Below are 13,188 nucleotides of genomic sequence, written 5' to 3'. Positions count from 1 at the left end.
ACTATGGTTCTCTGCTGTATGTTTACATTATGCAATTGAGCCTCCCTAAAAATAAAAATAAAACTGAAATGAAATATAATTTGTTTTTGGTGTGGTATAACTCAACAGGGAATCATGTGTTGTTGTTTATAAATGGGAGTATTTATCTCTTTTGCCACTTGGGGGCAGCAAAACAACCAAAATACGATATTGATGTAGGCTATTTGTTACCTTAAAATCTTATTTCGCTTATTGTCAATCACCCATCTAGCAGACGTAGAGCAAAAACAATTTCTGGATTTTTACCCCAATTTTGAATCTGCATGCAGCAAATATTTGTATTTTCAGCTGCTAAATGCTCCTTTGTGTTCACCTGCGGCTCTCCTGCTTTGCAAATAGACTATTTTGTTTGGTGATTGGCAGGCAATAGAGATTGGTTTATCTTTTTTTTTTTTTGTTATTACTGAAAATAGCTGCCAGATAGATCTGGAAGTAAATGACGAGAGCACTTTGGGTCAATTAAAGCTGTGCAAATGCTTTGTGCTTAAAACAAAACAAAACACAATGAGCTGAAAGAGGCTAAAACAGTCAACAGTTGAATTGGGTAGCCTAAATCATTCTCTTTGGACTATTTAATACAACTTTACACATAGTCATTTGATCCATTTGGTTAAAACAAATCACCATCAACTAAATTTATTACAACATTTATTATAATACCTTTTATGACCTTTTGGGGAAAAAATGGAAAAAATAAGAAATAAGACCAATATTCAACTTTATAGTATTTTTATTTTGCTTTTCTTCAATGGAAAGTTGTTCCAGATGCCAGCATCCCTGAGAAAGTGTAAAATGCAAATCTTCTGGACAACCCCATCAGCAATATGATGTTCACATCTGCTCAAAACACAACCCTGCACAGCCCCATTTCTCCGGTTTAATGACAGACTGGTCTTTCCTTGAAGTGAGCCTTTATGCTTTGTGATGAGGAGACAGTGCCTCACTCTGCCTGGATATCATACTGCAGGGCATGTGCAGAGCTGAGAGCTGTCCATGGTAGAACTCTGTGAGAAAATACATGATTTTTGTACACCCTTTTACTCTCAGTGGATCCCAGGAGAGCAAGAGAGCGCATTTGAACAGGCTTATTGGCATCATTTCAGCTTGAATCACATTGTAAATTAAATTAAAATGAAATAAAAGGGTTATAACTGCATTGAAACAAACTAATGAACACAAACTTTAAGCTTTCATAAATACAGTAAATCCTAGCATCCTTCTATGAGGTCTGTAGACAGAGAGCATTGCTACCAGTTTTATGGTATTTACAAGTTTGTGACAGTCCGAACTTCTCATAAGAATCATTCACGAAGCCACATACTCCTACCAGTAAAAGCAATAACAATGTTCAAAAGCCATTAGCAGGTGTGACTAAGTGGCTGTTGAAGAATTTCCAGGGGATGGTTAGCAGCGTGGTGAGCCTGACCCCTTGCTATTCCCTCCTGTAAGCCCACAGTGTGGCGGACTGTTATCTATGCGGTCATCTCGAAGCAGCCCCTGCGGTGTGTCTGCATGTCTCTCACCCTGCGGATGGACTGGATCTGGGGGTGGTGGGCTCCCCATTCATTCCAGTGCTTAAAAGGGCCCATTTCGAACACATACTGGAAGCCACGGTAGCCAGGGTACTGGTAGCCCACCCAGCTGAGTGGGGGAAGTGGAAAGGAACACATGTCAGAAACTTAACCTGTGTCCCCGACTAATACTACTATATTATCACTTAAAGGAAGTGAATGATGAATGAAGCTTAAATCAGTGTCTGAACTCTGACTTTTTGATAACAAGAGACTTCCAGCTAGAAAGAAACCTCAGAGATTCAAATTCAAACAACTTACGTTCCACCGGTGACCTGAATACTGGCGACACGGTCCTGGAAGCCATAAGACCACAGGCTGGGAATATCCTCATCACACACTTCCATCTTACGGCCCTCAAAGTTTGGACACTCGTACAGGCAGATCTTATGGTCCTGGGCATCCTGTAATATCCAAACAACACTCTTTTAAAGTGAGTAAATGTTTGAATTTTAATGTATTATTGCACACATATTACAACAAGACCAACACAGGCCCACAAGTCAGCATTATTTAGGAAAAGAGACTTGAAAAGGAGAAACATTTATCAATTATTTTGAAGAAAAATAAACGTTCTGACATCAAATTTTAAACTCTAAAAATGAAGCGTACAATAAAAACAAGCATTCCATATTGTTGTCATTGCACCAAAACATGGCAAAACTGTCATAAGTAAAGGCCAAACCTCTGCGGCGAATAGATTATAGAGTAATGGGCCTTTTAATAAACATATAACTGCAGCCATAAAACACACTTTCTCTTGTGTAACATATGAAAAAAAGGTACAAATGGATCATGATAACAGGGACAGAAACCCATGCTTGCAGAAAAAGAAGACACAGAAAAATACCGTCACTTAGCTCCCAACTCACCATCTTCACAGGTCTAACTGACATGAAGCGGTCACACCTGTAGCTGTTGGACCAGGTGTCCCAGCGAGGATACTCTCCCTTCTCCAGAATGAACATCTCACCGGTCAGGTTCTGCTGCTCATAACCCACCCAGCTGTATAGACACACATCCAGGCAGAGGGATATTCAAATTCTAAATATCTAGACATATTCAAACATATGTGGTTTGGCAGTTTCAGCGACTTACGGTCCAGACTCGACCCTGATGGAGCCAATTTTGTCAAAACCCTTCTCGCAAAGGTTACGACACTCGCCGAACAGGTCCATCCTACGACCCTGGAAATTCTCATATTCATAGAGGTATATCTAAAAAGTAAAACAATGTATCATTCAGTTATTTCAGAAGTCAATTAGTTTCATAACATAATGACTTCTTTTTATTCATTTTTGTGTTAAAAAACAAAGAGTTGATGTACCTTATGATTGCGCAGACCAATAGCAGAGTGGCTGCCAATGCTGCCCTGGGCACCTGAGTGAGACATGATCAGATCTAAAGAGAGAAGAAGCACAAATTCAGAGATCATTGTTGGCTTATTAAGAGGGAGTCTCTAGAAGTCTCCTTCAGCTAAGCAAACTTTTAAATTAAACTAAGGTCCATGGGACTATCAGTGTTTCAAACACCTCGAGTAAATATGTGCTAAAGCTCTTTAAACTCAATTAACAGAAGCTCACTTTGAAATGTAAGTGTAAAGACAGTACTTTTAGATGTTCTCATCTTAGAAAACTACATTGGCACATTTTTTTGCCCTTAGAGTTTAAAATTAACATTTTGCTTAAAAAAAACAAGTTCTTCATACAATATCTGATGTTGATGAAGCTTTAAAATGCAACAGGAAAAAATGCATCTGTACTCAATGAAAGTCTGAATGTGCATCCTTACTAAAGAGTTAGAGAACCTACAGTATTGGCAAAGTTGGAAATCTTCACCTCTGAACAATATCAGAATCATTGAGCGGTGTGGTTGATTGTGTGCTCTTTTGCACCTGTGACCACACCCAACCCTGATTCCACTACATCACTGCAGCAAGCTGGGATCAAGCAGAAGTAGCACTAGAAGTATTTTAAAGGCTGTTGGGAAGTAATTTCCTTTCTTCCTAAATTTAGATCTGAAAAGTGTAAATTAAAAAAAGAAGCACATTTCTACTTAAAACAACGTTGTCCTTTGAAAACAAGTTAGTTGTGTTTCACTGAGTGCCATTCAATGTTTTATTTGCTTATTTTTATCCTCTCAACATTTTTTAAAACATTTTTTTACTGAGTCTTCCCTCAAAATAGTGTTTCCTTTGTAAATTTCATAGTACATCCTGAAAATGTGTCCTTTCAGTGACTGCAAGAAAAATCAATAACCATCCTCATACAGTAATGCATTATTTGTTTCAAAGCTGCGTGATAATTTTTTTAAGGCTAAGGGTAAGGCTCACCCTCCATTTTTTCTTATCTATTCCACCAATTGAACATGAAATCATCTGTAAACAGAAGATTACAGCGTGCAAAATGTTCATGTCAAAATCTTGTCAAACTCAGTCCAAATGTTTAAGTGTGAGTAGACAGGAAAACCACAAAATCTGCCACAACACCCCCTGACTTTAAAAGTGATTCAATAAAGAATACTTTAAAAGTTAAAACTTACAGTTACAGCTGCAGACTGAAATGGACCGACCTTTGGAGAAAGTGATAGACGCAGGCTTTTTCAGTAGGGGTATATATACATTCACATTCAACCCGCGTGCATACAGGCTGGATCCTGACTTCTCATTGGCCAGGAGCTGTTTGGAGCATGGTGCGGGGTCAAAGGTCAGGCTGCTTATCAGTGGACTAGTCGTGCTGACTCGGCTGCATGTTTTGTTGTCCAGCACCATTGTAGACGGGGGGGACCAGGCGCAGTCACTGCCATCAGCAGAAAGTTCGGTGGCTTTCTACACACACACAGAACCCACCCCTAAAACACACACACACACACACACACACACACACACACAAACAGATACAAACATACTTTACTTTTACTTATTTTTTTTATATTTTCTCCTTCTTTTCTCCCATTTGATCCAAGCTGTCTTTCACTCTCATATTCTCTCTCTCTTTATGTTCATGCTGGGTGCAGGCAGGTCAAGCTTTTGAGCCCTGCGTGTGTAATGTGCTGACTGCAGGAGTGACATCCATCCCTCTTTTGTTTCCACAGGCAATGTTGGACACGCTTTTGCTTATCGAAGCGTTGGAAGGGCTGTATCCATACACATCCAACATAACCCTACATACACACTCATGTCGTGCACACGTGCAATTGTCCATGCACCATGACCCACAAGCACCATTACAGTAACCATGTGACCAAAAGCCACACATATGTCGAATTCTTTTTTAGATTTATAAGCAACATGGAAGAGTTTCAAGAGAACCAACTTTTTATTTGACCTTTTCTGTGTTCTAAAAATGTATTCCATTGGGAGGGCAAGGGAAGAGTATTTATAGCGCACCATTCATACATAAAGAAATGCTTTGACAGAGATAAAAACAAAACATTAGAACATGAAAAGCCATATGAAATGGTGCAAAAGATATAAGATCAAAGAGAAAAGAAGAAATATGTCATTAAGCAAAAATATAGCATTGAAACAGAATATATTAGAATATCCTCAAATTTGGCAATTAAAGATTAGTAATCTGCTCTGAGTGCCTGTCAGTATTATATTGCTCTGAAATCCCTGACCTCATAGTCTTACCTTCCTGACAGACACAGATTTACTTATTGGTTTTGCCTAGTCAAAATTGATTTTTTTTACAACATTCCCCTCTTGAACGTCTTCCCAGGGAATTTAGGCTCACAGTTTTCTGTATGTGTGTGGCACAGCCCCTAGCTGCCCTGGCAACTACTAGTAGGGGAGCTGTAGTGGCTAAATCAAACCATAGCACACCTTAACACTTCAGCCAATTTTAACTGAGATGCTTTAGACATATTGTAACTTATCAATTATTCTAATATTCTTATCTACTAATTTTCACAAGATCATCTAGAAATTGACACACTTTTGTGTGTCATCTGTATAAGTATGGTAAGAGACGTTATGATATTCCAAAACTCTGCAAGCAGCAGCATGTATATATAAAAAAGAATTGGTCCAAGAATGGATCCTTGGGGAACACCACATGTTATTATTCTATGCTCAGATTCATAATTACTGAAGAACACAAAATAGTCCCTGTAATGGAAGTAGGATTTGAACCAGTTCAGTACCAGAAAGTTCTACCCATCATTCCAGTATGTCAAGTAATATGTTAATTGTGTCAAAAGCAGCACTGAAATTCAGTTAAACTAAAACTTTGACTTTTTGAACTCTTTTCTGGACTCTTGTGGTCCAGATTTTTTAAGTAAAAAAAGATGCAAACTGTGTTGATGTTTCACTTCTAGGTTATAGATGCAAAGTCTCTCTCTATAAATCTTGGAGTCCACAGGCTCTCTACTGAGCTTTAACTAATATGGCTTTTCTCAAGGACGCCTTTTTCTTATCAGACAATACCCTCTTCATGGGGGCAATGTTTTTAATAACACGTATAACTCTGCAAGATACTCATTGTAAGAATAAACAAGGTCATTGACGGGCTGAAGGCAAAGCTGGTGTGGGTTTAAAGCCTTTGTTGAATAATACACTGGTGTATTAATTAATGAAGTATTTTTTGGTTACCTCTGTTTTCGTTCTGCAGGTGTCAGCAGGGATACTCAATTTAGAGAAAACACAATAATGATCTAAATCATCATCATCATCCACTACTACTTCAGAAATGTTTAGACCATTAGTAATAATTAGACCTGAAGTATGCCCCTTATTACACTTACATGCTAAGAAAGTTCAAAATTGACCATGAAATGTAAAAGTTCTTTAGTGTTTGCATCTTTGGGGTCTGAATATCAAAGTCATTCACTATGACCACAAAGTAAGAATCAATGCACACAGCAGAAATGAGACGAGCAAAATCAACAATAAAATGTGTATTTTATTTTGGGGGCTTTGTATGTAATGGTTATATATATTGCACAACAGGAAGACTGAAGTGTAACAAATTTCAAAGAGACATACTTTTCATATGATAACTGTTTGCTCTGGTACACATTATTAATAATATAGGTAGGATGTAAGGTATGAATATATTTCCATAGATTGCTCAAACCTGTGTCACTGATTTGAATGCTTGCAAAACAAATTGTAGACAAATCCCATGATAACATAGTGACTTCTGTCTGCTGTAGTTTTGATGACTGTAATGCAGATGTAAGATGATGGTGGAAGGTCTGTGGGCAAATACGCACAGTCTGAACTTTTAATTGAGTTATTAGAGCGTAGAAAAAAATCCCTGCAGCAAATGTCATCTTTTGTTTTTGATAATACAGAAAACAAGAACAAGATATCTGACATCTGAGCTATTTTAGACATCAAGAGCAGACACAGTAAGAAGAACAGAGACAAATAGATCAGTATCTCTTTTATTCTTTAGCCACAAAGAAAAAGAAACATACTTTACATACAAGAATTGTGCACCCCTACGGCTCAGTTTGAAACTTCTAGAGGAATGATTCTCTAATTTTCTGTGTTACCACCACCATATAGTATAACCCTATATTCTTGCATGTGTTAGCAATACATGCTCCTAGAACTTATTTAGAAAAGCCATACCAGGATTTTACATGACTTCTTCAAGTTTTTCTCCCCTAAGACAACACTTTAAATGTGTTTCCAAGGTGAAAATGACATATATTGAATAATTTATTTTCACATTTGCAAGTCATTCATTTGGGAAGAGGTAGATCAAAGGTTGTTCAATCATCATCCAAAATCAACAACAACAAAACTTAATAGATTTAGTCATTTAATTTTCCATTATCTAAGGAAGTGTGCAGCTTTATAATGAGAAATTCATTTTGGACTTTTTTTTTGTATGGCTTTGTGAACTGCTTTAAAAACTCTAAGCTTTACAGTAGGCTTGAGTGAAGAGCTTTGAATATTGACATTTTGAATCAAGGCGAGAAACAAGCGGGGATCACAGCTTTTGCTTAATTCTTGATAATCGACATTTCTTTACATACCAAAAAAGAAGGGCATTTTAGGTCTACAAAGAGAGTTTAAGCTCACCAATACACCAATTGTTCCTGTTTAAATAGATTCTGTGTGAATGTGTTGGTTCCTTTGTACGCCCTGAATGTATGTGTGACGGCAGACTTTGCATGTCCGTCTCTGTCCATGACTGTGCGTGTGCATGGCTGAGCATGTTGTGCACACATACTCACTCTGGAAGGAGAGTAAAGGAGATGCGTTGCTGGATCGAGGAAGCCATGACATTCAGTTTGGACACAGAGAGCCCAGCTCAGTGTGGAAACACCTCGGTAAATAGTTTATTTTAGTACTAAATCAGCATGTTTATTTGACAGTCATTTTCAGTGTCTTTAATGATCAAGATTTTAAACAACAACAAAGAAGGCACAACATTTCAGTTTGTATTCAGACACTTATGTGCAATGATCTGTTTCCTGGGCTAGGCTGTGCCAGGACTGGTGATCCAGCCCACTGGTCATGGACCATTTGTAACTTGTGCTTATCTACACTGGGCACGGTGCCCTCCATCCAGTCCCCCTGCAGCAAGCTAAAACCCAGAAGCTCAGAGCCGAACAATGACTGAAGCAGCAATGTGCTGACTCCTGCCCGGACCCACAGGCCCAGCTGCTTTTCAGCACCAGCATGTATAAATAGGTCCGTTGAGTCTGGGGTCAGGACGTCGTTTTTGTGGAGCCCCCCTGTGAGCACTGCACTGCTATTCTTTGGGGCGGTCAGGTAAGCCCTCCATCTGAATCTCATTCATCCTATAGATGTGTGCAGACCATTGTGGCTTTACATTATTGTTTCTTTTGTTCTTGTGTTTTCTGCTGAGCCACTTGAATGTATGGACTGAGTTCAGATATGCAAATGCTAGACAGACTGACCTAGCATAGGAGGATAAAACAGCTTTGTGCCTCCATCATCGGCATGTGTGAGCGTACAGGTAGAAAGGTTTCCAACCCAAACATACTACATGTAAAGAAAAGTGTTCTTACATGTAGGTCAAGATCTGCTCTAATGCTGTATTAACAAAGTGCATTCCATAAGTGAGGATATAGAGTATAATAGCACAGGGGCGTTTAACTATGCATCGCTTGGCTTCAGATATTCAGAATACTTTGGACTGATATTATAGCTGATTATCTTTGTCTAGATTGATAAAGCAAGTACCTCAAAATCATACATTCCAACAAAGCAAATTTCAACAGGCTCCTTATTCACTGGTTGATCATTAATGGAAATATACAAATACATGCACAAAATACAAAGTGCCATAGATGGTCTGCAGTAAAGTGTACTCTGTGCCAGCTTAGACACAGACAAGTTGTAGACAAGTTTCAGAACTAGTTGTGTTGGTGGAGTCAAATGAATGACAAAACAAAAATGATCTCTTGTTTCTTATTACACTTTTCTTCTAAATACTGATTGTTAAAGTGTTATGTAAAAGCAACATCACATTGTAGGGAGTGTTGCTGTACTGAATATCAGCATGACTGTGATTTTCTTCTCAATCAGCCTGAGACTTCTTCCTAATTACAACTGAGCTGAAATACGGTACCACCTCACTCCCTCCTATACGTAATTGATTGATTTATTGAAAACAGGAAACACTGAATATATGCCTCCCACATGGATATTGATAACAAACATTTGCTCATTAAGACATGATCCAGCTTGCTTGGAGTTGTCGCAAGGCTGTGTTAGAACTGTGACCTTTAATAAGTCTTTGATTATAAATATAAATATGATTCCCTCACTCTCTACTCTGCAGGTAAATCAGTTTTGAGATCCACTGTAGTATGGCTCTAAATAATCCCAACCCACTGGGACCATGGAAGGTGAGTGGGATGGACTTGAGGATGCTTAACAAAAGAATAGTATATTTTTAATCTTAAATTCCTGCCTGGCCTGATGACGTCAATGATGTGTGTGTGTCTGTACACACATCAGTGTGGGTGCGTGGCATGTGCATACTACATGTATGCATTTGTGTGCTCTTCTCTAGATCACAGTGTATGACCAGGAGAACTTCCAGGGGAAGCGTCTGGAGTTCACTTCCGCCTGCCAGAACATCATGGAGTGTGGAGTCAACAACATCCGCTCTGTGAAGGTGGAGTGTGGAGCGTAAGTCAAACAAAGAACTATATTAAGGAACACTTTATAAATATGTTAATAAATTCAATATTTATTGGACTAAAGAATACAATTGTTCTGCCAAAATAGGCTCAAATAAACTATTAATGATGATTGAATTTAACCAATCAGTCCATCACATTTTCCACCATGACTGGATGGGCCGAGAAAGATGGACAGAGGGAGAGACAGAAATAGATGGAAAGACAGACATTCAGACAGGGAGACAAGAACATAGGAAAAAGTACAAACAGCAACAACAATAATAAAAGATAAGTAAGACCGCAGGCAAGCCGGCATCCACAACAACAATCCACATGAACTAGCAAGTGAAGGGATCATAAAAACTCTCTGCAAGATATGAAGTTAGCAACATGCATCAATGCAACATGAATGCATACAGAAAGAGTGAGAGCGAGAGATAGAGAGAGAGAGAGACACAGAAAGAGAGAAGGAGACATGAGCTGGGTGTGTCAAGTCCCCCGACAGTCTAAGCTTGGGGCAACATAAATGGGAGCTGGTCCAAGTCTGAACCAGCTCTAACTATAAGCTTTATCAAAAAAGAAATGTATAAACCAACTCTTAAAAATTGAGAGAGTGTCTGCCTGATTGGAATATGAATCCAAAGGAGATGGGCCTGCATGATAACTGGAGGCTATACCTCCCATACTACATTCAGAGACTTGGTAGGACTGTATTCTAGGAGCATAATGTTGTTGAGGTGTGCTATGGCACTATGAGCCTTTTACAGTAAGATATGGTGGTATCTGACCATTGAGAGCTTTGAGGGTGAGAATAGGAATCCCATTAATATGGGAGATACATATTACATTTTCCTGGTTCTTGTTACAGTAGAACATATCATGCTGCAGCATTTTGGAACAGCTGTAGAGTCTTCAGAGAGTCAATAGAGAAGCATTTTTTATAGATAATTGAAGTGATTTACAATTTAACACCTCAAATGCAGTTTATATGTAATACATAGTTGTAATAAATAAAGATATGTAATAAAGATCTCTCCTATTCACAAAGGAAAATAAATACTAGGCCATATATAGCAGGTTTAGGTACGCGCAAACTGGCTGTTTTTCCAGAGTCCTAATGGCTGTGTTAATGTCCCTCTATGTCTGTGATACAGCTGGGCAGGATATGAGCACTCCAGCTTCTGTGGACAGCAGTTTGTGTTGGAGAGAGGAGAGTATCCTCACTGGGAGTCATGGAGCGGCAGCAACGCCTACCACATCGAGAGGATGATGTCTTTCAGACCCATCTGCTCTGCTGTGAGTCTCCCCCTCCAAACTGTTTCCTGCTGTCTGACTTCTGATGTGTCTCACAAAAACATTCAGAGTTAACGTTTTCTAAATTTGGAGCCAACAAAGTACCTCAAGATAATAATAGACTTTAGTGCAACATGATCTTAAATGCAATACAAGTATTTGCATATCCCAGACAAATGAGATGAATTTGGTTAAAATTCATTCTGTATCCTTTTTCCTGACTGGAATGCTTCCTTTTAATTCTCTGAGCTTTGCAAAAATGTTTGCTCTAACTGGTTTCTACAATACTAAAACATACAGTTGATGTTTGTCTTGTCTGTTTGTATCCCGTGTACACAGAACCACAAGGAGTCTAAGATGGTTTTGTTTGAGAAGGAGAACTTCATGGGACGGCAGTGGGAGATAAACGATGATTACCCCTCTCTGCAGGCCATGGGCTGGGGCAACAATGAGATTGGATCAATGCAAATCCAGAGCGGCTCGTAAGTCCCATCTTCTGAATCAACATGGAGTGATTTTCAAAGGCTTCTGCCATTTCATTAACAATTGAGCTACATTTAAACCCCATAGAGCTCATAGTATACAATTATGTGTAAAATGTGTTTAGATACACATGAATATGTTGAACTGCATTAAGAGACTTTACACACTTTTCTTAAACTGTAAAACTGTACTTTAAACTTCAAACATGTACAATATGCAGACAGAGAAACCATAACATAAATATTTGTCACTAAATAGCCTCAATTGATTGATATTTAGGCCTACAGCTTATTTCTTCTTGCATTTATTTTGAATCTTGCCTATTTTCAATCTAAATGCATTTAATATCATGCAGGCAACAATCCCCTTACCATGTAAACCACATGCAGTATTTATCATTAATCACTGTTTCTTCTCTTCCCCAAGCTGGGTGTGCTACCAGTTTCCTGGCTACCGTGGTTACCAGTACATCATGGAGTGTGATCGTCATGGCGGCGAGTACAAACATTACAGAGAGTGGGGCTCCCATGCTCAGTCCTTCCAGGTGCAGTCGCTGCGTCGGATCCAGCAATGAGACCTGCAGCCTTCTCTCCAAACCTCCCGCTCTTTACCTCCTTCACATCCTCCTCCACCACCACCTCCTCCTCCTCCTTCTTCCTCCACCCAATCATTCCAAGCTTTAGCCAGCTGTATCAGATCTTAACCTACTAAGGCTGATGCTTCCTGGTGCTTCACAATTAAGATGTTTGCAGCACTTCTGTTTTGTTCTGTTGCCAAATGAGAAACAAAGAGAAAAAGCAACCGAAGAGAAGCCCCTGACTGATGCCCCACTGAGGAGAGAAGAAGAGGATGTTAAAGGCTATGTGTTGGCAAGGCAGTCATGTCACAGAGTCAGTGCTCCTCATATTTGTGGGTAAACATGGTGTGACCAGTGATCAATAAAGAGGGAACAGGCAACATGAAATAAACAGACAAACAAGAGTCTGTTGCTCAACTCATTGCTGATCAGTTGTGATTTATTCTTTGCTTTAGAGGTTTTATGTTATAGGACACACACACATGCTTCACTTTTCTACTGGAGCCATTAGCTGTTGTATTTTCATATATGAAAGTCATGCACACATTATGATCAACGTTTAGTCTGAGGTACTGGTTAATTATGGAAATAGTGACAATACCAATCTCTTGTAGTTTTCTAGTTTGAAAATCGTAAGCATATTTTAACAGATGCAGCATATAACTGATGAAAATTATGATCAAATTTGATTTAAATATTTTCACAAAAGTAGTTAAAAGGACTAGACACGGATTGAAAGCACTGATAAGAAAACATTTTCTGATGATTTTAAAATGTTTGTTTAGAGAGACATTACATTCTGCATTATATAGAGCTAACATATTTTTGGTAGCAAGTCTTTAAATAATAAAAAACACTCCAAACTTAAATCATTGAAGTGGTGTTAGAGGGTGGCATTGGGTAATATCAGTAAACTCGAGGGAAAAGGGTTCGTTATGGTTAAAATCATTATAAAACTCTTCCTTATGACTCAATTAAAAAAAAAAGTTTTAATAATGTATAGGACATGTAATGTCCATACTATACTTTGAGCAATGCAACATGAAATGGTTGGAAAAGCTCTACCCTGAGAAAATGGTTAAAGTCTAAATCAAACAGCTCAGATCATGA

The 13,188-nt window shown here is 38.6% G+C and overlaps 2 protein-coding genes across 3 annotated transcripts; one reads left to right on the top strand and one right to left on the bottom strand.

Annotated features, from left to right (window-relative positions):
* Positions 1–751: 751 nt before the first annotated feature.
* crybb1l3 (crystallin, beta B1, like 3) lies at positions 752–4,395 on the bottom strand. Its single transcript, XM_061046447.1, has 6 exons — positions 4,152–4,395; positions 2,938–3,011; positions 2,709–2,827; positions 2,483–2,615; positions 1,872–2,014; positions 752–1,680 (listed from the first exon to the last, which is right to left on the bottom strand). Exons 1-6 carry the CDS (start codon positions 4,378–4,380, stop codon positions 1,512–1,514), a joined length of 867 nt encoding a protein of 288 aa, XP_060902430.1. The 5' UTR covers positions 4,381–4,395; the 3' UTR covers positions 752–1,511.
* Positions 4,396–8,052: 3,657 nt separating this feature from the next.
* cryba1a (crystallin, beta A1a) lies at positions 8,053–12,499 on the top strand. Of its 2 annotated transcripts, none has more exons than XM_061046448.1 (6): positions 8,053–8,343; positions 9,380–9,446; positions 9,614–9,732; positions 10,880–11,021; positions 11,358–11,500; positions 11,928–12,499. In XM_061046448.1, exons 2-6 carry the CDS (start codon positions 9,408–9,410, stop codon positions 12,073–12,075), a joined length of 591 nt encoding a protein of 196 aa, XP_060902431.1. In that variant the 5' UTR covers positions 8,053–8,343; positions 9,380–9,407; the 3' UTR covers positions 12,076–12,499. The 2 variants fall into 2 exon arrangements, with proteins under 2 accessions (XP_060902431.1, XP_060902432.1); XM_061046449.1 differs by lacking the exon at positions 8,053–8,343 and adding an exon at positions 8,587–8,605.
* The last annotated feature ends 689 nt before the right edge of the window (positions 12,500–13,188 follow it).

Source organism: Labrus mixtus, chromosome 9, assembly GCF_963584025.1.
Source record: "Labrus mixtus chromosome 9, fLabMix1.1, whole genome shotgun sequence".
NCBI classification, from domain to species: Eukaryota; Metazoa; Chordata; class Actinopteri; order Labriformes; family Labridae; genus Labrus; species Labrus mixtus.
Note: the sequence above shows the minus strand (reverse complement) of the source record. Positions and strands in the feature narration are given on the sequence as shown.